This window comes from Hemitrygon akajei, chromosome 4, assembly GCF_048418815.1.
Source record: "Hemitrygon akajei chromosome 4, sHemAka1.3, whole genome shotgun sequence".
NCBI lineage: Eukaryota > Metazoa > Chordata > Chondrichthyes > Myliobatiformes > Dasyatidae > Hemitrygon > Hemitrygon akajei.
The window spans coordinates 111,187,746-111,213,282 of NC_133127.1; the positions used below are offsets into that span (position 1 = coordinate 111,187,746).

General features: G+C 41.9%; 1 protein-coding gene across 3 annotated transcripts in view; it reads right to left on the bottom strand.

The window, feature by feature from the left end:
- myo16 (myosin XVI) overlaps positions 1 to 25,537 on the bottom strand; it is a 1,004,680-nt gene that overhangs the window by 600,687 nt on the left and 378,456 nt on the right. For all 3 annotated transcript variants that reach the window (XM_073043171.1, XM_073043172.1, XM_073043173.1), the window contains one exon: positions 18,299 to 18,449. In XM_073043171.1, coding sequence (XP_072899272.1) covers positions 18,299 to 18,449 — 151 coding nt within the window. The remainder of the gene's footprint in view (positions 1 to 18,298; positions 18,450 to 25,537) is intronic.

Consider the following 25,537-nt stretch of genomic DNA (forward strand, 5'->3'; position numbering starts at 1 on the left):
GAATCATTTCAGTCAAAGTCTCTAAAGTAGTCTCTTTTTTTGATGGCTTTCTACTCATGGTGCTCTCACCGAGATAGGTTTAAACAGCAAAGTAAGCAAATAATTTTGGAGCACGTAGCTAGTGCAACCTACTCCATTACAGCCACCGAAAGTCTGCAGGTGAAAGGTCCTGATATGGTGCCTGGTAGGACTCTGAAAACCTGTGCCAAGTAAGTGGCAGGGATATTCAATGACATTTTCAACCTCTCACTGCTATGGACAGAAATTCCCACTTGCTTCAAAAAGGCAATTTTGAAGGCATACCAGTGCCTAAGAAGAATAATGTGAGCTGCCTTAATGACTATTGCCCGGTAGCACTCTGGAGTGATAGACAATATAGACAATAGTCTCCAGGGTTAAGGAAGGACATCCTGGCTGTAGAGGAAGTGCAGCGTAGATTCACGAGGTTAATTCCTGGGATGTCTGGACTGTCTTATGCAGAGAGGTTAGAGAGACTGGGCTTGTACACGCTGGAATTAAGGAGATTGAGAGGGAATCTGATTGAAACATATAAGATTATTAAGGGATTGGACAAGATAGAGGCAGGAAATATGTTCCAGATGCTGGGAGAGTCCAGTACCAGAGGGCATGGTTTGAGAATAAGAGGTAGGTCATTTAGGACAGAGTTAAGGAAAAACTTCTTCTCCCAGAGAGTTGTGGGGGTCTGGAATGCACTGCCTCAGAAGGTAGTGGAGGCCAATTCTCTGGATGCTTTCAAGAAGGAGCTAGATAGGTATCTTATGGATAGGGGAATCAAGGGATATGGGGACAAGGCAGGAACCGGGTATTGATAGTAGTTGATCAGCCATGATCTCAAAATGGCGGTGCAGGCTCGAAGGGCCAAATGGTCTACTTCTGCACCTATTGTCTATTGTCTATTGTTACTCTATTGTGAGTATTCTATAGGCCCTCTGGTAGCAGCAGAGATACCGAGGAGCAGATTAGGAGGCAGATTATGGAAAGGTGCAAAAATAACAGGGTTGTTATCATGGGTGACTTTAATTTCCCTAATATTGATGGGCACCTGATTAGTTCCAATGGTTTAGATGGGGCAGCGTTTGTCAAGTGTGTCCAGGATGGATTCCTGTCACAGTATGTTGACAGGCTGACTAGAGGGAATGCCATACTAGATCTAGTATTAGGTAACGAACTGGGTCAGCTCACAGATTTCTCAGTGGGTGAGCATCTGGGGGACAGTGACCACCGCTCCCTGGCCTTTAGCATTATCATGGAAAAGGATAGAATGAGAGAGGACAGGAAAAATTTTAATTAGGGAAGGGCAAATTATGAGGCTATAAGGCTAGAACTTGCGGGTGTGAATTGGGATGATGTTTTTGCAGGGAAATGTACTATAGACATGTGGTCGATGTTTAAGGATCTCTTGCAAGATGTTAGGGATAAATTTGTCCCAGTGAGGAAGATAAAGAAGGGTAGGGTGAAGGAATCATGGGTGACAAGTGAGGTGGAGAATCTAGTCAGGTGGAAGAAGGCAGCATACATAAGGTTTAGATTCAGATTCAGTTTATTGTCATTTAAAAACCACAAATGCAATGCAGTTAAAAAATGAGACAATGTTCCTCCAGAATGATATCAACAAAGCACATGACAAAATAGACTACACCAGAAAATCCACATAACGTTTGGCAATCCCCAATCCAGAGTCCGGAGAGGCTGCTAAGTATTAATATCGCGCTACCATCTTAGCGCATTCCCCGGAAAGGAGCTCCAAATCCACCAGAAAAACAAGACCAAAAACTAAAGCTACAAGACCTGCACAAAACCACGTAGTTACATCATATAGTTACAACAGTGCAAACAATACCATAATTTGATTAAAAAACAGACCATGGGTACAGTAAAAATAGTCCAAAGATGTTAAAAGACTGTAAGTTCAAAAGAAACCACCACACAATTTCCACAAGTCCTCAGGGTCCCGATAGACTCGTCATCCCACGCCAGCGGCAGAAGGGAAGCAAGGATCAGATGATTCTATTGAGGAATATAGGGTAGCAAGAAAGGAGCTTAAGAAGGGACAAGGAGGGGGCATGAGAGGGCCTTGGCAAGTAGGGTAAAGGAAAACCCCAAGGCATTCTTCAATTATGTGAAGAACAAAAGGTTGACAGAAGTGAAGATAGGACCGATTAGAGATAAGGGTGCGAAGATGTGCCTGGAGGCTGTGGAATTGAGTGGAGTCCTCAATGAATACTTCTCTTCGGTATTCACTAATGAGAGGGAACTTGATGACGGTGAGGACAATATGAGTGAAGTGGATGTTCTGAAGCATGTTGATATTAAAGGAGAAGATGTGTTGGAGTTGTTAAAATACATTAGGACAGGTAAATCCCTGGGGCCTGACAGAATATACCCCAGGCTGCTCCACGAGGCAAGGAAAGAGATTGCTGAGGCTCTGGCTAGGATCTTTATATCCTCGTTGTCCATGGGAATGGTACCGGAGGATTGGAGGGAGGCGAATGTTGTCCCCTTGTTCAAAAAAGGTAGTAGGGATAGTCCGGGTAATTATAGACCAGTGAGCCTTACGTTTGTGGTGGGAAAGCTGTTGGAAAAGATTCTAGAGATAGAATCTATGGGCATTTAGAGAATCATGGTCTGATCAGGGACAGTCAACATGGCTTTGTGAAGGGCAGATCGTGTCTAACAAGCCTGATAGAGTTCTTTGAGGAGGTGACCAGGCTTATAGATGAGGGTAGTGCAGTGGATGTGATCTACATGGATTTTAGTAAGGCATTTGATGAGACTTATTCAGAAAGTCAGAAGGCATGGGATCCAGGGAAGTTTGGCCAGGTGGATTCAGAATTGGCTTGCCTGCAGAAAGCAGGGGGTCATGGTGGAGGGGCTACATTCAGATTGGAGGGTTGTGACTAGTGGTGTCCCACAAGGATAGGTTCTGGGACCTCTACTTTTTGTGATTTTTATTAATGACCTGGATGTGGGGGTAGATGGGTGGGTTAGCAAGTTTGCAGACAACACAAAGGTTGGTGGTGTTGTGGATAGTGTTGAGGATTGTTGAAGATTGCAGAGAGACATTGATAGGATGCAGAAGTGGGCTGAGAAGTGGCAGATGGAGTTCAACCCGGAGAAGTGTGAGGTGGTACACTTTGGAAGGACAAACTCCAAGGCAGAATACAAAGTAAATGGCAGGATACTTGGAAGTGTGGAGGAGCAGAGGGATCTGGGGGTAAATGTCCACAGATCCCAGAAAGTTGCCTCACAGGTAGATAGGGTAGTTAAGAAAGCTTATGGAGTGTTAGCTTTCATAAGTCGAGGGATAGAGAGTCACGACGTAATGATGCAGCTTTATAAAACTCTGGTTAGACCACATTTGAAGTACTGTGTCCAGTTCTGGTCACCTCACTATAGGAAGGATGTGGAAGCATTGGAAAGGGTACAGAGGAGATTTACCAGGATGCTGCCTGGTTTAAAGAGTATGGATTATGATCAAAGATTAAGGGAGCTTTACTCTCTGGAGAGGAGGAGGTTGAGGGGAGACATGATAGAGGTATATACGATATTAAGAGGAATAGATAGAGTGGTCAGCCAACACCTCTTCTCCGGGGCACCACTGCTCAGTACAAGAGGACATGGCTTTAAGTTAAGGGGAGGAAAGTTCAAGGGGGATATTAGAGGAAGGTTTTTTACTCAGAGTGGTTGGTGCATGGAATGCACTGCCTGAGTCAGTGGTGGAGGCAGATACACTAGTGAAATTTAAGAGACTACTAGACAGATATATGGAGGAATTTAAGGTGGAGGGTTATATGAGGGGCAGGGTTTAAGCATCAGCACAACATTGAGGGCTGAATGGCCTGTTCTGTGCTGTATTTTTCTTTGTTCTTTGAGTGGTGTCTCAAAAAGGTAGCATCCATTATTAAAGACCACCAACACCCAGGGCACGCCCTTTTCTCACTGTTACCATCAGGTAGGAGGTACAGAAGCCTGAAGGCACACATTCAGGGATTCAGGAACAACTTCTTCCCTTTGGCCATACGATTTCTAAATGGACATTGAACCCGTGAGCACAACCTATTTTTTAATATATATTATTTCTGTTTTTTGCACAATTTTAAATCTATTCCATATACATATACTGCAATTGATTTACTTATTAATTATTATTATTTCATTATTTTTCTTCTTCTTCTTCTTCTACTAGATTATGTATTGCATTGTGCTGCTGCTGCTAAGTTAACAAATTTCACGATACATGCCAGTGATAATAAACCTGATACTGATTCTGAGATGGTGTTGGTGATACATGGTGACAATTTGTGGGCACCTCACAAAACTTCTCGATATATTTCTTCTGAACTACTATCACTGCAATCTGCAGCCTGTCATTTCCCTGTAAGAAACATACTTTTGAATGAACTAGCAATTTTATGGTCTCCTGAAAGACTCAGTGAACTTGGTTCTTAGGAATGCAGGTACAGCACCTTGAAGCAGACGAAGGTTGCCATCGTTGGAAGGGAGGGCATTGGGGCAGTCTTCAAGGCAGGCTAAAGCATCACAGTATGAAACTACCTCTCCCCAGAATTCTGATAATGCATGTACTGTACAGCCACTGAAGAACAAGACAAGGACCTAAGGCCAAGATTGCTGTATTGGAGGAATGTAAGGGAGTCACTGAGAAATGACTCACATTGGACCCTTAGCATGCTGATCAATCTTGATCTAAAAGAGTCAAGGAGGAAGTTAAGTGCATTAGGGATAATAGTGGGGTGTTAAATTATGCAGAGAAGGACATTGCAGATACTCTTAACTCATATTTTTCTAAAGATGTTTGCAATATGCCAGTAAGCATAGAACATAAGGTTGTTTTAAGTGACTTAGAGATCCTAGAAAGTGAGGTCCTGCTTCGACTGTAAAGGTTGATGGTTAATAAATCTCCAGAGCCAGACAACATTTAGCCAAGGGTACTTAAAGAGGTCTGTGATTATATATACAACCCCCAAACATGTATATTTCAAAAGTCATTGAAGACTGCTGAAATCCCTAAGGACTGGAAATGGCCTGGCCTGGTATATTACCATATAACCATATAACAATTACAGCATGGAAACAGGCCATCTTGGCCCTTCTAGTCCGTGCTGAATGCTTACTCTCACCTAGTCCCACAGACCCGCACTCAGCCGATAACCCTCCATTCCTTTCCTGTCCATATACCTATCCAATTTTACTTTAAATGACAATAGCAAACCTGCCTCTACCACTTCTACTGGAAGCTCATTCCACACAGCTACCACTCTCTGAGTAAAGAAATTCCCCCTCGTGTTACCCTTAAACTTTTTCCCTCCAACTCTCAACTCATGTCCTCTTGTTTGAATCTCCCCTATTCTCAATGGAAAAAGAAGGAAAAAGAAGGAATATAAGAAGGGTGACCACTGACCCTGGTAACTGTAGACCAGTAAGCTTAACGTGTATCGCAGGCAAGATAATGCAAACAATAATAAAGAATGAGGTAGAAAAGCTTATGATAAGAACAGGCATGTTAGCAGAAACCCAGCATCGATTCAGAAAAAGAAAATCATGCTTTACTAATACGCTAGAGTTCTATGAAGAGGCAATTCAAATTTATATTAACAATAGAGTGGTTGATATCATTTACTTGGACTTTCAAAAAGCTTTTGACAAAGTACCCCATGAGAGGTTAATAATCAAATTACAAGAGGTAAGGATTCAGTGCACGGTTTGTGAATGGGTGCAGAATTGGCTCAAAAACAGAAAACAACAAGTTAGGGTGAGAGGATCATTTTCACACCTGGAAGATTTTAAAAGTGGGGATCCACAGGTTTCACTTTTGGGGCTGTTACTGTTCTTAACTTACATTAGTGGTTTGTATAAGCACATAACAAATAAGCTAATAAGGTTTGCCAATGACACAAAGTTAGGGGGATGGGCTGATAACATTCAGGAAACAGAATCAATACAGTTAGATCTAAACAAAATCCAGATATGGCGAATAAATGGTGGATGAAATTTAACATAAGTAAATGTAAAGTATTAGATACAGGGAGTAGAAGTATTAGATAAATATGCAATGGGGGGGGGGTGTTCTTGAGTAGAAAGTGCACTGTATGAGAAGGATTTGGGCGTCCAGGTAGACTCATCACTATCAACATCTAGACAATGCACAGAAATGACTCGAAAGGTTAACAGAATGTCGGGCTATGCAGTGTGCTCAGTGGAGTTCAAGTCTAGAGACATTCTCCTTAAGCTGTTTAATGTGCTTGTGAGGCCACACCTTGAGTGCTGTGTACAATTTTGATCATATTGTGTGAGGGTTGTGAAGGCACTGGAGAGAGTTCAGAAAAGGGTGATTAGATTCATTCCAGGTCTACAGGGTATGAGCCATGAAGAAAAATTGAAAGAATTAAATCTTTTTAGCCTAAGTATACATAGAATGAGAGGAGACATGATAAAAGTGTTCAAAATCATTTAGGGTATAAGTAAGTTGGGTGCCAGCTTCTACTTCAAAATTAATCCATCATCAAGGACATGGGATCACAGGTACAGATTGATTAAAGGGAGATTACAGCCTAATCTCAGGAAGCATTTCTTTACACAACAAGTTGTGGACACATAGAACAAACTACCTAGTTGTGTAGTTGAGAGTATACCTTAGAGACTTTCAAATCTAAACTTATAGCTATTTCATTGCACTATATAAATAGGAATTTGGCAAGCTTTGTTAGGCTAAATGGTCTGTTCTTGTTAAAAACTTTCTAATGTTTTATTACATAAATCAAGCTGCAGAACATTTGGGGAAAGGAAGAGGTGGGAAACTGTGTTTTTCAAGTTAAACTCTTGAAAATAGTGGACATAGTGGTGTTGTTGCACTCTTGTTCCCCTTACATGGACCATCTAGTAATTATGCTCTGACCATTCTACATTCCGAGAGAGTTCTCCAGCATAACTATAACCACAGTTTACATGCCACCAAAGGGAAATGTTAAGCAAACACTCAATATATTGAGTCCCATGATGAACAAATAAGAAACAATCCACTTTGACGTCTTTCACATCCCTGCCAGGGACTTCAATCAGGCCAGCTGATCACACCACCAGGATCAGAATCATTATTACTTATGTTACGAATGTGCCACAACTCTGAGGGGCCGAAGGGTACAAAGTCGCCCCCTCCTTTTTGAGAATCGCAAGATAGATATTAATTCGGGTCTGGGACCCAGGAAATGAGAGAGAATCCACAAGGTTTGGAAAGTGTCCTGGCCTCAGCGAAACAAAACCATTAATAATGGCTATTGTCTCTTGGAGACGGAATTGTGTATTGAGTACTGTACTATTCATTGAAGCCCTCAGGGGACGACCAGAGTGGGCTGGTTGAGGGATTGCATCATCCCAACCTGATTGACATCTGAGACCCCGTGAATAAGGATAAAAGAGGGTCTGGGGAACAACCCCTTTAGACGCACCAGGAGAAACGCTAGAAATCCCGTGACAGCGTTTAATAGCGACAGCCGGTGGGGTCTCGTGTGCGTCCTTCCCTTGCCTGGGATTGGCGGGCTTACCACGGAAGAACGGCTTAGCTAAAGGAGAGGCCACAAGTGAACGGCCACCCCAACGAGAATCTGACGGATCGAAATCATAAAAAAAGAAAGCCGGCAAGTTTTTCCAAATCTCTCTCTCTCTCTCCAACAAAAGGCTGCAGCCTGCATGAACTGAGTGACTTTTATATTTCCATTGGACAATACATTATCCCCTAGACAACAATAGAGCTTATTTCTTATTGATTATTATTATACCCGCACTTTTAGATTTAGTATTGATGACGTATATTATCTGTATGTTTGCATTGATATCATTTTTGTGTATTTTTACTAATAAATACTGTTAAAAATAGTACCATCAGACTGCAACGGACCTCTCTATCTTTGCTGGTAAGTGACCCAGTTATGGGGTTCATAACACTTATAACCATATAACAATTACAGCACGGAAATAGGCCATCTCGACCCTTCTAGTCCATGCCAAACGTTTACTCTCTCCTAGTCCCACCTACCTGGACTCAGCCCATAACCCTCCATTCTGTTCCTGTCCATATACCTATCTAATTTTTTTTTGAATGACAAAATTGAACCTGCCTCTACCACTTCTACTGGAAGCTCATTCCACACAGCTACCACTCTCTGAGTAAAGAAGTTTCCCCTCGTGTTACCCCTAAACTTTTGCCCCTTAACTCTCAACTCATGTCCTCTTGTTTGAAACTCCCCTACTCTCAATGGAAAAAGCCTATCCACGTCAAATCTATCTATCCCCCTCATAATTTTAAATACCTCTATCAAGTCCCCCCTCAACCTTCTATGCTCCAAAGAATAAAGAGCTAACTTGTTCAACCTTTCTCTGTAACTTAGGTGCTGAAACCCAGGTAACATTCTGGTAAATCTCCTCTGTACTCTCTCTAATTTGTTGACATCTTTTCTATAATTCAGTGACCAGAATTGTACACAATACTCCAAATTTGGCCTCACCAATGCCTTGTACAATTTTAACATTACATCCCAACTCCTATACTCAATGCTCTGATTTATAAAGGCCAGCATACCAAAAGCTTTCTTCACCACCTTATCCACATGAGATTCCACCTTCAGGGAACTATGCACAATTATTCCTAGATCACTCTGTTCTACTGCATTCCTCAATGCCCTACCATTTACCATGTGTGTCCTATTTTGATTATTCCTACCAAAATGTAGTACCTCACACTTATCAGCATTAAACTCCATCTGCCATCTTTCAACCCACTCTTCTAACTGGCCTAAATCTCTCTGCAAGCTTTGAAAACCTACTTCATTATCCACAACACCACCTATCTTACTATCATCTGCATACTTACCAATCCAATTTACCACCCCATCATCCAGATCATTAATGTATATGACAAACAACACTGGACCCAGTACAGATCCCTGAGGCACACCACTAGTCACCGGCCTCCAACCTGACAAACAGTTATTCACCACTACTCTCTGGCATCTCCCATCCAGCCTCTGTTGAATCCATTTCACTACTTCGATATTAATACCCAACAATTGAACCTTCCTAACTAACCTTCCATGTGGAACCTTGTCAAAGGCCTTACTAAAGTCCATATAGACAACATCCACTGCTTTACCCTCGTCAACTTTCCTCGTAACCTCTTCAAAAAATTCAATAAGATTTGTCAAATATGACCTTCCAAGCACAAATCCATGTTGAATGTTTCTAATCAGACTCTGTCTATCCAGATAATTATATACACCATCTCTAAGAATACTTTCCATTAATTTACCCAGCACTGACATCAAACTTAATTGATAATTGATAGGTTTGCTCTTAGAACCCTTTTTAAACAATGGAACCACATGAGCAATACGCCAATCCTCCAGCACCATCGCCGTTTCTAATGACATTTCAAATATTTCTGTCAGAGCCCCTGCAATTTCTACACTAACTTCCCTCAAGGTCCTAGGGAATATCCTGTCAGGATCTGGAGTCTTATCCACTTTTATATTCTTTAGAAGCTCTAGTACTTCCTCTTCTTTAATCATCATAGTTTCCATAACTACCGTACTTGTTTCCCTTCCCTTACACAATTCAATATCCTTCTCCTTAGTGAATACCGATGAAAAGAAATTGTTCAAAACTCCCCCCACCTCTTTTGGCTCCACACATAGCTGTCCACTCTGATTCTCTAAGGGACCAATTTTATCCCTCACTATCCTTTTGCTATTAATATAACTGTAGAAACCCTTTGTATTTATTTTCACCTTACTTGCCAAAGCAACCTCATATCTTCTTTTAGCTTTTCTAATTTCTTTCTTAAGATTCTTCTTACATTCTTTATATTCCTCAAGCACCTCATTTACTCCATGCAGCCTATATTTATTGTAGATCTCTCTCTTTTTCCAAACCAAGTTTCCAATATCCCTTGAAAACCATGGCTCTCTCAAACTTTTAACCTTTCCTTTCAACCTAACAGGAACATAAAGATTCTGTACCCTCAAAATTTCACCTTTAAACGACCTCCATTTCTCTATTACATCCTTCCCATAAAAAAAATTGTCCCAATCCACTCCTTCTAAATCTTTTCGCATCTCCTCAAAGTTAGCCTTTCTCCAATCAAAAATCTCAACCCTGGGTCCAGTCCTATCCTTTCCCATAATTATATTGAAACTAATGGCATTGTGATCACTGGACCCGAAGTACTCCCCAACACATACCTCCATCACGTGACCTATCTCATTCCCTAACAGGGGATCCAACACTGCCTCTTCTCTGGCTGGTACCTCTATGTATTGCTGCAATAAACTATCCTGCACACATTTTACAAACTCCAAACCATCCAGCCCTTTTACAGAAAGGGCTTCCCAGTCTATGTGTGGAAAATTAAAATCTCCCACAATCACAACCTTGTGCTTAGTACAAATATCTGCTATCTCCTTACAAATTTGCTCCTCTAATTCTCGCTCCCCATTAGTTGGTCTATAATACACCCCTATAAGTGTTACTACACCTTTCCCATTCCTCAATTCCACCCAAATAGTCTCCCTAGATGACCCCTCTAATCTATTCTGCCAAAGCACCGCTGTAATATTTTCTCGGACAAGCAATGCAACACCTCCCCCTCTTGTCCCTCCGATTCTATCACACCTGAAGGAACGAAATCCAGGAATATTTAGTTGCCAATCACACCCCTCCTGCAACCATGTTTCACTAATAGCTACAACACCATTATTTTCAGGCATCAATCCATGCTCTAAGCTCATCCACCTTTCTTACAATGCTCCTAGCATTGAAATAGATGCATTTAAGAAACTCTCCACCTCTTCCTCTCTGTTTATCCCTAATGGTGCAAGCAACTTTATTATCTTTTTCTTCCTTCTACACTACATCTTCGGTCTACCCTTCTCTATCACCTGCCTATCCTCCCTCACACACTGTCTACTAGCTTTCTCTATTTGTGAACTAACCTCCTCTCCCCTAGTCTCTTCAATTTGATTCCCACCCCCCAACCATTCTAGTTTAAAGTCTCCCCAGTAGCCTTAGCAAATCTCCCCGCCAGGATATTGGTCCCCTTAGGATTCAAGTGTAACCCGTCCTTTTTGTACAGGTCACACCTGCCCCAAAAGAGGTCCCAATGATCCAGAAACTTGAATCCCTGCCCCCTGCTCTAATCCCTCAGCCACGTATTTATCCTCCACCTCATTCCATTCCTACTCTCACTGTCGCGTGGCACAGACAGTAATCCCGAGATTACTACCTTTGTGGTCCTTCTTCTCAACTTCCTTCCTAACTCCCTATATTCTCCTTTCAGGACCTCTTCCCTTTTCCTAACTATGTCATTGGTACCTATATGTACTACGACCTCTGGCTCCTCACCCTCCCACTCCAGGATATCTTGGACACGATCGGAATCATCCCGGACCCTGGCACCAGGGAGGCAAACTACCATCCGGATCTCCTGACTGCATCCACAGAATCGCCCATCTGACCCCCTAACTATCGAGTCCCCCTATTACTACTGCCTTCCTCTTCCTTTCCCTACCCTTCTGAGCTATAGGGCCAGACTCTGTGCTGGAGGCACGGCCACTGTTGTTTCCCCCAGGTAGGCTGTCCCCCACAACAGTACTCAAACAGAAGTACTTATTGTCAAGGGGTACAGCCACTGGGGTACTCTCTAGTACCTGACTCTTCCCCTTCCCTCTCCTAACCGTGAACCACCTGTCTGCCTCCCGTGGTCCTGGTGTGACCACCTGCCTGTAACTCCTCTATATCACCTCCTCACTCTCCCTGACCAGACGAAGGTCATCGAGCTGCAGCTCTAGTTCCCTAACACGGTCCCTTAGGAGCTGCAGCTCGGCGCACCTGGCGCAGATGTGGACGTCCAGGAGGCTAGGAGACTTCAGGACCTCCCACATCCGACACCGAGAACAACAAGCTGCCCTCACACTCATACTTCCCCTTTTCCTCAAATAACAGGAAAAACTGAAACCTAAACCTACCTTGCCTCGCCTGTTTCCGCCTAAGCCCGTTGAGCCCAAGCCCTTAAGCCTTCACTCTGTTCCCAGCTCACTCCGCTGCCTGCAAACGACGCTGCCCACTGTATAAGGCTGTGTCCTTTTTAAATCTTCCCCGCTTCACTGCCCAACATCACACGCCTGCACAGTCCTGCCTTTCTTAACTCCGATGAGAAGAAGAAAAAATCAAAATGTCTTCCGCCACACTCCTGTTCTGATCCTCCGACTTTCCTACTCTGAACTATTCAGCAACCTATGCACTCACTTTCAATGACTCTACAACTCAGGTTCTCAACGTTATTTATTACTTATTTATTATTATTATTTGGTTTTTATTGTTAATGCACAGTGGCTGTTTGTCCATCTTTGTGTGTAGCTTTTCAGTGAATCTACCTTGCATCTACTTTGAATGCCCACACCTTGAATGTCTGCTAAGTAAAAGAATTTCAGGATGTATATTGTATACATTTCTATGACATTAAATGTACCCATTAAAACCTATTGAAAATGAGCCCCAGGATTGTATATGGTGACATATATGTATGTACTTGGATAATAAATATACTTTGAATCTTTCAATCTCCGTCACCAGATTTCTGAACGATGTACTATCCAGAAACCCTTCCTTCTATTCTTTTTACCCTGCAAAATTTATGTATCTTTATAATTTATAGTGATTTTGTGCCTTTGCATTGTATTGTTGCTGTAAAACTGTAAAATGTATGTCATACAAGTCAGTACTAATAACTTTGATTCTGACAGTACAGCAACTGCTACTGCTGTTTCACAAATGCAGGACTGGTACTGTAAGATCCTAACCTCTAGAGCTGTATGTGAGAACTTTGCTTACTCTCTCTGTGACCACTTCAAAGTTCAAAGCACATTTATTATAGAAGTATATATACTTTAAGATTTGTATATTTAACCTTAAGATTTGTCTCCTTACAGGCAGCCACAAAACAAAGAAACTCAAAAGAACTCATTAAAACAAAAGAAAACCATCAAACACCCAACGTGCAGAGAAAAAAAACAAATTATACAAACAATAAAAGTAAGAGAATAGCATTCAGAACTGAAATTTATGAAAGTGAGACCACAGACACGAAGCTAGGCAAGTCTGCAGCCAATACAGGAGCCCGTCAGCTGAAGACCACAAACTCAGTTCAGCGCAGAGCCTCCTGTTTCGACACCCTGACCTCTTCAACCTGGCCCAGCACTTAAATCATCCAAACCTCGAGTCATTCTCTGCTTTCAGACCCAGGCTCTGCTGCTTCAATATGCTTTTGGGCTGGTGCCCCGCTGCCTCGATTTGGCCCTGTACTTGACATTTCCAATTTGACCTGGCACTCAAATCGATCAAACTTTGAGGCTTTCCTTGCTCTCGGGCCCAGGCTCCACCTGGACTCTGCCTCGCCTCAGTTCTACCACATCGAATCACCTCCAAGTCCATTCCACCAATGGCCAAACACTGCCTCTCTCCCTGCCACTCAGTTTGGCCCACCATGCCATAACCGTCTTACACCTGCAAGACTTCAGTTCACACTGGAAGAATGCCAGATTGTACAGGCAATTCAAAAGCACAACTCTGACAGAGAAGTTAGAGGCAATTGATTGCAGTGATCATTTACCATAAAGAGAGTGATTAATAAAGTATTTAGCTGTTTTATTTTTATTTGCCACCGATAAGTAGTTGCTGATCTTCTCCAGCGCCATCTTAAACCATTTACTCTTGCTGTGGGATTTCTAATTTCCTAATCCCAAATATGTGTGGATAACTTACTATAAATAACTACTAACAGCTTGCTGATGGTACAGTAAGTTACATTTTGGTGATGGCTAATAGCACGAAGAATAAAAGCAAGGCTGAAGAGAATAAATTGAATGTGTATTAGGAAATAAAGAAACAAGAAATGACACTATACTATATATCTATCCTATGTGGCACATGTATACAATGGACCAAACAAACAGCTTCTGTGAAATCCTCCCTAGGATCTCACAAATGCCAGTGTCAGAGCCACAGCCGACATTAAATTTATCAGTATAGGCGTCCCCCGCCTTACAAATGTCTGCTTTACGCCACTTCGCTTTTACAAAAGACCTACATTATAGACAATAGACAATAGGTGCAGAAATAGACCATTCGGCCCTTCGAGCCTGCACCGCCATTCTGAGATCATGGCTGATCATCTATCAATACGCAGTTCCTGCCTTGTCCCCATATCCCTTGATTCCCCTATCCATAAGATACCTATCTAGCTCCTTCTTTAAAGCATCCAGAGATTTGGCATCCACTGCCTTCCAAGGCAGTGCATTCCAGACCCCCACAACTCTCTGGGAGAAGAAGTTTTTCCTTAACTCTGTCCTAAATGACTACCCCTTATTCTCAAACCATGTCCTCTGGTACTGGACTCTCCCAGCATCTGGAACATATTTCCTGCCTCTATCTTGTCCAATCCCTTAATAATCTTATATGTTTCAATCAGATTCCCTCTCAATCTCCTTAATTCCAGCGTGTACAAGCCCAGTCTCTCTAACCTCTCTGCGTAAGACAGTCCGGACATCCCAGGAATTAACTTCGTGAATCTACGCTGCACTTCCTCTACAGCCAGGATGTCCTTCCTTAACCCTGGAGACCAAAACTGTACACAATACTCCAGGTGTGGTCTCACCAGGGCCCTGTACAAATGCAAAAGGATTTCCTTGCTGTTGTACTCAATTCCCTTTGTAATAAAGGCCAACATTCCATTAGCCTTCTTCACTGCCTGCTGCACTTGCTCATTCACCTTCAGTGACTGATGAGCAAGGACTCCTAGATCTCTTTGTATTTCTCCCTTACCTAACTCTACACCATTCAGATAATAATCTGCCTTCCTGTTCTTACTCCCAAAGTGGATAACCTCACACTTATTCACATTAAACGTCATCTGCCAAGTATCTGCCCACTCACCCAGCCTATCCAAGTCACCCTGAATTCTAATAACATCCTCATCACATGTCACACTGCCACCCAGCTTAGTATCATCAGCAAACTTGCTGATGTTATTCTCAATGCCTTCATCTAAATCATTGATGTAAATGGTAAACAGCTGTGGTCCCAATACCGAGCCCTGTGGCACCCCACTAGTCACCAACTGCCATTCCGAGAAACACCCATTCACCATTACCCTTTGCTTTCTATCTGCCAACCAGTTTTCTATCCATGTCAATATCTTCCCCCCAATGCCATGAGCTCTGATTTTACCCACCAATCTCCTATGTGGGACCTTATCAAATGCCTTCTGAAAATCGAGGTACACTACATCCACTGGATCTCCCTTGTCTAACTTCCTGGTTACATCCTTGAAAAACTCCAATAGATTAGTCAAACATGATTTGCCCTTGGTAAATCCATGCTGGCTCGGCCCAATCCTATCACTGCTATCTAGATATGCCACTATTTCATCTTTAATAATGGACTCTAGCATCTTCTCCACTACTGATGTTAAGCTGACAGGACGATAGTTCTCTGTTTTCTCCCTCCCTCCTTTCTTAAAAAGTGGGATAACATTAGCCATTCTCCAATCCTCAGGAACTGATCCTGAATCTAAGGAACATTGGAAAATGATTACCAATGCATCCGCAATTTCCAGGGCCACCTCCTTTAGTACCCTAGGATGCAGACCAACTGGACCTGGGGTCCAGGTTACATTAGTAACCTGTTTTCATATTACAAAGAGGATTTTTGCTTTTACGAAAATTTTCCCCATATAAATTAATGGTTCTTCACTTTACGCTTAAGAAAGGTTTCATAGGAACACTCTACCTTTGTAAAGGGTGGGGGGGAGACACCTGTATATCCGAATCAACATACATCCTTGTGGTCAAAATATGCTACATTAACACCATCAAACATGATTTTGTGAAAAGCATGTATAATTTTACCTCAAGAGTATATTTAAATAGTACCAGCTGATCAAAGATTATTCAAAACATTATCTCCATTATACTTGAAATAAAACTTAGAATTTCTTCCTAACGGCTTGAATGGAATTTCCTAAAATTTCACTTAGGAAATTGAGAAGGAGAAGCCAAAATCAGATGCATCAGTATTACAGAGAAGTAAAGGGAATTACCAAGACTTCAGAGAGATGTTGGCCAGAATTGATTGGAAAAGAACATTTACAGGGATGATGGCCAACCAGCAATGGCTGGAATTTCTGGAAGCAAATCAGAAGGTGCAGAATGTATATATTCCAGAGAGAAATAAGTATTCTAAAGGAAAGATGACACAACCCGTGACTAACAAGAGAAGGCTAACATAAAAGCCAAAGCGAGGGCATATAATTGATCAAAAATTAGTGGGAAGTTAGAGGATTGGGAAGCTTTTAAAAACCAACAGAAGGCAACTAAAAACTCATTAAGAAGGTAAAGATGGAATATGAAAGTAAGCTAGCCAATAATATTAAAGGGGATAGCAAATGTTTCTTCAGATCCATAAAGTGTAAAAGAGTGGATATCAGACCACTGGAAAATGATGCTGGAGGGGTAGTGGGGGGGGGGGGGGAAACAAAGAAATGGCAGACAGGAAAATTGTAAGAAGGGAGAGAGGCAGAAGAAAGGAAATTATAAGCCCGTTAGTCTATCCTTAATGGTTGGGAAGATGTTGGAGTCGATTGATAAGGATGTGGTTTCTGGGTAATTTGAGGTACCTGATAAAATAAGCTGTACACAGCATGGTTTCCTCAAGGGAAAATCTTGCCTGACAAGTCTGTTGGAATTCTTTGAAGAAATAAAAAGCAGACAAATGGTTGTTGTTGTGTACTTCATTTTCAGAAGGCCTTTGACAAGGCGCCACACATGAGGCTGCTTGACAAGCTATAAACCCATGGTATTACAGGAAAGACTCTAGCATGGATAAAGTAGTGACTGGTTGGCAGGAGGCAAAGAGTTGGAATAAAGGGTGCCTTTTCTGGTTGGCTGCTGGTAACTAGTGGTGTTCCACAGGGGTCTGAGCCGGGACTAATTCATTTTACATCATATATCAATGATTTAGATGATAGAATTAATTGCTTTGTTTCAAAGTTTGCAGATGATCCAAAGACAGGTGGAGGGGCAAGTAGTTTTGAGGAAGTAGAGAGGCTACAGAAAGATTTAGACTGATTAGAAGCATGGGCAAAGAAGTGGCAGATGGAATACAGCGTTGGAAGTGTTTGGCCATGCACTTTGTTAGAGGAATTGAAAGGGTTGACTATTTTTTAAATGGGGAGAAAATACAAAAATCACAGAAGAGAAATTAATGTTCATGCCACCAGGTTGGAGGCTACCCAGACGGAATATAAGGTGTTGCTCCTCCAACCTAAGTGTGGCTTCATCTTGACAGTAGAGGAATGGCAAGTGGAGATAAAATGTGTGGCCACTGGGATATTCCACTATTTCTGGACGACAGAAAACATTGATTTCTTGAACTTCCAGTAACAAACCACACTGCTTCACTGCCCTCCTTCACCATTACACATTGCTTTTTCCTTCTCTCACCTTATTTTTTCACCCCCCCCCCCCCTTTGATGATGCTCCCCCTTTACTTTCTTCCATGGCCTTCTGTCCTCTCCCATTAAATTCACCCTTCTCCAGGCCCGTATCTCTCTCATCAATCAACTTCACAGCTTTATATTTCACCCCTCCCCCTCCCTCCCGGTTTCACCTATCACCTTCTGTTTCTCCCACCTCTCCCTCACCTTCTAACTCCAACTCCTCTTTTTTTTTTCTCCAGTCCTGCCAAAGGGTTTTGGCCCAAAACAACAAGCGTACTTTTTTCCATAGATGCTGAGTACTTCCAGCATTTTGTGTGTGTCGCTTGGATTTCCAGCACCTACAGATTTTCTCTTGTTTGTGGTTAACTAATGAGCGAAGTTTGTATGTGAGCCCCGGTGAGAGAGTTACATGTATATTATGAAGTAAAATGTAATAAATATCATGTTTGTAAAATATAAATGTCAGTGAAAATTTTAATATTAGCAATCTGCACACCACACATCGATTCGCTAAAAATTGAAGTTATTGATTTGAAATGCCAACAAGTTAAAATGCTTCAAACAAGGAGTCAAGAAAATATGCTTCAACAGTGGTTCAGCATTCCTGTATTTCAAATAAATATGCATTCAACTATATCACTAATACAGATTTTTCATCCTCGGACATAACTAACTACTCATTAAAATTGCTATTAAGATAAAGCTATATGTGTTTACCTGTTCCACTCTGCAAGCACCATTCACAGTTACATCGTCACAGTGGCTTTCTTGTGAATTCTGTTTGTTCAAGGTTCCAGATGCAGCTTTAAACAATGTATTTTTTTCCAACATGCTATCCTGTTTGGCTATGGACATGGCGAGAGGGTTGCTAAGGGATTGAGATACATGAAAGTTAGATTGCCTTATACAAAGATTAACAGCCAAGGAGCATTCAAGCTAAAATCTTGGTTTTGCTTTTGAATTGTGCACATGTCACAAATCAATATCAGATATTTTACATTTGTTGATTAAAATCTATTATCAAAGATCTGCATCACCCAACCACATCATCTTCTCGCAGTCACCATTGGAAGGCACTTCAGAAGCCTGATGTCTCACTCCACCAGCACCGAGCCATGTGGTACATCATTGATCACATACTTCCAATAAGAAAAGAAAGCCTCTACCATTACCCTCTGCCTCCTATTACCAAGCCCATTTTAGATTCAGTATACCAGCCTGCCTTGGATCCTATGAGATCTAAACCTCTGGACCAGCCCTGCATGCAGGACCCGGTCAAAGGCCATACTAACTTCCATGTAGACATCTATGAGCTTCCCTTTAGTTATCACCTTAAAAAAATTCATATAAATTTTTGAGGGTATCGTTCTCATAAACATAGAACATAGGACAGTACATCACTGGGCAAGTCATTTGGTCCACAAAGTTTATTTATTTATTTAATTTTAAAGATACAGTGCAGAATAGCCCTTTGAGCTGCCATCAATGCTGTCCTCACCCACATCTCTTCCATTTCGCACACATCTGCACTCACTCCATCCTCCTGGGATCCACCAGGGATCAGGTTTCTCTTGTTCTCACCTACCATCCCACTAGACTCCATGTCCAGCACATAACTCTCCACAACCTCTGCCATCTGCAATGGGATCCCTCCACCAAACACATCTTTCCCTCCCACCTACTTTCCGCTTTCCGTGGGGATAGCTCGCTACACAATTCCATTCTCCATTTGACCCTCCACACAGATCTCCCTCCTGGCACTTAACCTTGCAAGTGGAACAATTGCCCTCTATACCTCCTCCCTCACTACCATTCAGGGCCCTAAACAGTCCTCCCAGGTGAGGCGACACTTCACCTATGAATCTGTTGGGGTCCCGGTGTGACCTCCTCTATATCAGTGAGACCCGACGTAGATAGGGAGACCACTTCACTAAGCACCTATGCTCTGTCTGCCAGAAAAAGCAGGATCTCCCAGTGGCCAACCATTTTAATTCCACTTCCCATTCCGACACGTCAATTCATGGAGTCCATGGCCTCCTCTACCGTCATAATGAGGCCACACTCAGGTTGGAGGAGCAACACCTTAAATTCTGTCTGGGTAGCCTCCAACCTGATGGCATGGACATCAATTTCTTGAACTTCCAGTGATTGCTTCCCCCCTCTCCTTCACCATTCCCATCTCCCTCTCTCACCTTATCTCTTTAACTGCCCATCACATACATTTGTTGCTCCTTTCTTCCATTGTCTTCTACTCTCTCCTATCAGATTCCTCCCTTCTTCAGCCCTTTATTTATTTTACCAATCAACTTCTCAACTCTTTACCTCACCCCTCCCCTCAACACAGTTTCATCTATCACCTTCCTCCCTCCCCCACATTCTTACTCTGACCTCTTTTTTTCCAATCCTAATGAAGGGTCTCGGATGAAACATGGACTGTACTCTGTAACATGCTGTGTAACAATGAAACCTTACAGTCTCTTACAACTCTTTTCCATAGATGCTGCCTAGCCTGATGAGTTCCTCCAGCATTTTGTGTGAGATGCTATACAGTATGCTTTGATTGCCACCATATCCAATTGTGTAGCCACTTTCAGTCATCTAAGATCTCTCAGTATCTCAATCCTATTATTGGGTCTACCGTTAATTGAATACTTTTATGTGACCTTTCTAAGTGTAGCCCCTCATACTTCCCTGGGTTAAACTCTATTTGTCACTTCTCTGCCCCTGTAACTGATCTGTATCCCACTGTACTTTTAGATAGTTCATCTTACTGTCTGCATCTCCACCAATCCTGGTGTCATATGCAAACTTGTTAATCCACCCATTTATATTTTCATCCAGATCATTGATAAAGGTCACAAACAAAGGTCCCAATATGATCCTTGCACAATACCATTCATCACAGACCTATAATTACATGGATTATTGCTACTAGAGATTTGCCACTCGCAGGTCCTCCAGTACCTCACCTAAATGCTAATGATCTTTGTCAAAGCCACAGCAATATCCTCACTTGTTTCTTTCAGTATTCTGGGATACGTCTCTGGGGCCTGGGAATGTTCTTCCATCATGTTTTGCAGTAGAGACAACTCTACTTCCACCTTAATCTCAAAATGTCTGAATGCATTTCAGTACTCCACTCTGTCATCGCTGTCTGTTAAATCCTTGTCCTTAGTAAATATTAACAAAAAGTACTCATTGAGTACCCAGCCACTTGCATTAATATTCTTTATTATTAAGTGGCCCTATATTCTCCTTAGTTATCTTCTGTTTCTTAATGTAAGTATAAAATGCCTCAGGAATCTCCTTCATTCTGTTTACCAAGGGCATTTCATGGCCCTTTTTAGCTTTTCCAATCTTGAGCACTTTCTTGATACTTTTATATTCCACGAGGATCCAGTCTGATTTTTGCTTCTCAAACATTATGCATGCTTCCTTTTCCTTCCTGACCAAATTTAGAACTTTTCAGGTTTAGGAGAAGTGGGTGGAGAACCTTACCATCCTTGTTCTTGCTCCTTATTGGAACATGCCTTTGCTAAACTCTATTCAGCTCAACCTTAAATGAATTCAAAATGTTAGATGTGGACTGTCTGCAAAAGCTGCCCCCGATCAAAGACCTATGGTTCCTGTCTTATCCTGTTATAATTTGTCTTCCCCAAATTTAATACCTTCCCATAAGTTCCGATTTTATCCTTGCTTATGACTACTTTGTGATCACCATTCCCAAATTGTTCACTTACTCTGCTGTCTCTAGTTAGATGCTAAACGTCCTGTTTCAAGAACCCCTCTTGGATGCAGTAAAATTCCTGCCCCATCTAATTTTTTTTTGTATTTAAAAAGTTCCCTTCAATACTGGTGAAGTTAAAGTCCCCACTAAGAAACTTGTTATTTCTTCACGTTTCCATAATTTTTCTGTTGCTCCATTTCTTAGTGGCTATGGTGGGGGGGGGGGGGGGGGGGGGTTGTCATATACAGTCATAGAGTCACAGAAAAGTACAGCACAGAAACAGGCCTTTCAGCCATCTAGTTGGTGCTGAACCATTTAAACTACCTACTCCCTTCAGAAAGCACCTGGACCATAGCCCTACATACCTTTGCCATCCAAAGTTCTATCCAAACTTCTCCTAATTGTTAAAATTGATCTCAAAGCACCACTTGCATTGGCGGCTCATTCCACACTCTCACAAACCTTCGAGTGAAGCAGTTTTCCATCATGTTCCCATTAAACTTTATACCTTTCACCCTTAACCTATGACCTCTAATTATAGCCCCACCCAACCTCAGTGGAAGGGGCCTGCTTCCATTTACCTTTTCTGTACCTATCATAATTTTACATCCCTCTATCAAATCTCCCTCAATCTTCTATCTTCCAAGGAATAAAGTCTAATCTATTCAATTTTTCCTTATAACTCAGGTCCTCCAGACCTGACAACATAATTGTAAAATTTCCCTGTATCCTTTTAACCTTATTTACATCTTTCCTGTAGGTTGGTGATAAAAACTGCACATGATACTTCAAATTAGACCTCACCAATGTTTCATACAACTTCAACATTACATCCCATATCACGTACTCAGTACTTTGATTTATGAAGGCAAATGTGCCAAAAGCTTTCTTTACTTCCTAGACCGCCAATTTCATTGAATTACAAACATGTATTCCAAGATCCCTTGTTCTATCTCACACCTCAGTGCCCCACCATTCACTGTGTAAGACCTACCCTGTTTGGTCCTATCAAAGTGCAACACCCTTATCTGCATTAAATTCCATCTGCCATTTTTTCAGCAGGTCCAGGTCCCTTTGCAAGCTCTGACAGTCCACTTCACTGTCCACGACACTGACAATCTTGGTGTCATCCACTGATTTGCTTATCCAGTTAACCACATTATCATACAGATCATTGATATAAATGACAAACAACAACTGGTTCAGCACCAATCCCTGTGGCGCTCCACTAGCGATAGGCCTCTAGTCAGAAAGGCAACCATCTACTACTACTCTCTGGCTTCTACAAAGCCAATATCTAATCCAATTTACTATCTCATCCTGAATGCAAAGTGACTGATCTTCTTGACCCAACCTCCCATGTGGGACCTTGCCAAATGCCTTGCTAAAATCCATATAGATAACATCCACTGCCTTGCCTTCATCAGCTTTCCTGGATAGACATAGCCTACCATGTACAAAGCCAATCTGACTATCCCTAATCAGTCCATGTCTATTCAAATATGCATAAATTCAGTCCCTTAGAATACCTTCCAATAACTTTCCCACTACTGATATCAGGCTCATAGGCCTGATTTATTTTTGAACTCTTTCTATAACAGCAGAACAACATCAGCTGTCCTCCAGTCCTTCACCTGTCACTAAGTATGATTTAAATAACTCTGCTAAGATCCTGCAATTTTGCACTTGCCTTCCACAAGGAACAGCTCGTCAGGCTATGGGGATTTATCTACCCTAAATTGTCTTAAGACTGCAAACACCTCTTCCTCTGTAATCTGTATAGGGTCCATTACCTCACTGCTACTTTGCCACACTTCGATAGACTCTATGTCCATCTCCTGCAAAAAATCCTTTAAAAATCTCCCTCATTTCTTTTGGCTCCATGCATAGGTTACCATTCTCCTCTTCCAGAGAACCAGATTTGTCCTCTGGTACTTCTCCTGTCATAAGGATGTTTTAAATATCTTTGCTGGACCACCAGCAATTTCTGCACTTGGCTCCTGTAGGATCCATCTTGTCAGGTCCTGGGAATTTATCCGTCCTGATGTATCTCAGGCTAGCAAATACCTCCTCCTCTGTAATCTACACAGGGCCCTTGAAGTTGATGTCACATTGTCTCTCTTCTATAGACTCTGTGCCCGTCTCCTGAATAAATACAGATGTGAAGAATTCATTTAAGATCTCCCCCATCTGTTTTGGCTCCACACATAGATTACCATTTTGGTCTTCCCTTGCAGTCCTTTTTCTCTTGACATATTTGTAGAATCCCTTAGGATTCGCCTTCACATTATCTGCCAGAGCAACCTCATGCCTTCTTTTAGCCCTCCTTATTTCTTTCTCAAGTGTTCTCTTGAAGGCTTCAAAGATCAAAAAACAATACAGCACAGTACAGGCCAATCAGCCCACAATGTTTTGCCAACCTTTAAACCCTGCCTCCCATATAACCCTCCCCCTTAAATTCCTCCATATACCTGTACTTCCCTCCATATACTTCCCACTTATCAAATGTGCCTTTGCCAGAAACAGCCTGTCCCAATCCACAGATCCTTTTTGATACATTTAAAATTGGGCTTTCTCCAACTTACATGTCACCATATGCAAACCTGAGATTAATTTTCTTGTGGACATGCTCAATAAATCTATAGAATAATAACAATAACAGAATCAATGAAAGAAAACCCAACTAAGGCATACAACCAGAGAGCACAAGACAACAAACTGTGTAAATACAGAAAGAAGACATAACAACAATAAATAAGCAATAAATATTGAGAATATGAGATGAAGAGTCCTTGAAAGTGAACCCATTGATTGTGGGAACATTTCAATGATGGGGCAAGTGAAACTGGATGAAGTTATCACCTTTGGTTCAAGAACCTGATGGTTGAGTGGTAGTAACCGCTCCTGAACCTGGTGCTGAGAGCCCTGAGACCCTTGTAGCTTCTTCTTCATGGCAGCAATGAGAAGAGAACATGTCCTGTGATGGGGTCCTTGATGATAGATGCTGCTTTCCCGTGACAAGGTTTCATGTCAATGACCTCAGTGAGTAGGAGGGTTTTACCTATGATGGGTTGAGTCATATCCAGAACATTTCATAGCATTTCCCATTCAAGGGCATTGATGCTTCCATACCAGGCTGTGATGTAGCCAGTCAATATACTCTCCACTACACATCTATAGAATCTTGTCAGATTTTTCAGAGTCAGAATCAGGTTTATTATCATTGGTATGTGTCATGAAATTTGTTAACTTAGCAGCAGCAGTACAATGTCATGCTAAATCTCCACAAACTAAGGAAGTAGAGGTACTGTTATGCTTTCTTCGTAATTACACTTACGTGCTGGGCCTAGAACAGATCCTCCAAAATAATAATAGTGAGGAATTTAAAGTTGCTAATCCTCTCCACCTCTGATCCTCCAATGCTGACTAGCTCAGGAGGAAAACTTCAGGTTTCCTTCTCCAGAATCTCCTTGGTCTTGCTGACATTGAGTAAGATATTATTGTTCTGACACCACTCAACCAGATTTTCAATTTCCTTTCTATATGCTGATTCATCACTGCCTTTGATTTGGTCTACGTCAAAGGTGTCATCAACACACTTGAAATTGTGGCCACAGTTGTAAGTGTGAAGTGAGTAGACAAGTCATTAGACCTGTGATGCACATGTGCTGATCGAGATTGTGGAGGAGGTGTTGCCAGTCCAAACTGACTGCCATCTGCAAGTTAGGAAATTCAGGATCCGATTGCACAAGGATGTACTAAGGCCACGGTCTTGAAGCATATTGATTCATTTTTCGGGGATGATGGTATTGAATGCTGAGCTGTAGTTGATAAAGAGCATGTTGATTAATGCATCATTGCTGTCCAGATATTCTAGGGTTGAGTGAAATGGCAATGACAAGGCATCAGCTGTGGACCTGTTTGCATTGCAGCAGAGATAAGTTGATATGTTTCATCATCAGCCTTTCAAAGTGCTTCAACACTGTGGATGTAAGTGCTACTGGATGATAGTCATTGAGGAAAGTCACCAAGCTCTTCTTGGGTACTGGTAAATTGAAGCCTGCTTGAAGCAGATTGGTACCACACACTGCTGAAGCAAGAGGTTAAAGATCTGAGAACATATCAGCCAGTTGATCAGCACAGGTCTTCAAACTTGATCTGGGATGGATGTTTATTGTGGATTCACCCTCCTGAAGGTTGTTCACGTATAGGCTTCAGAGACTGAAATT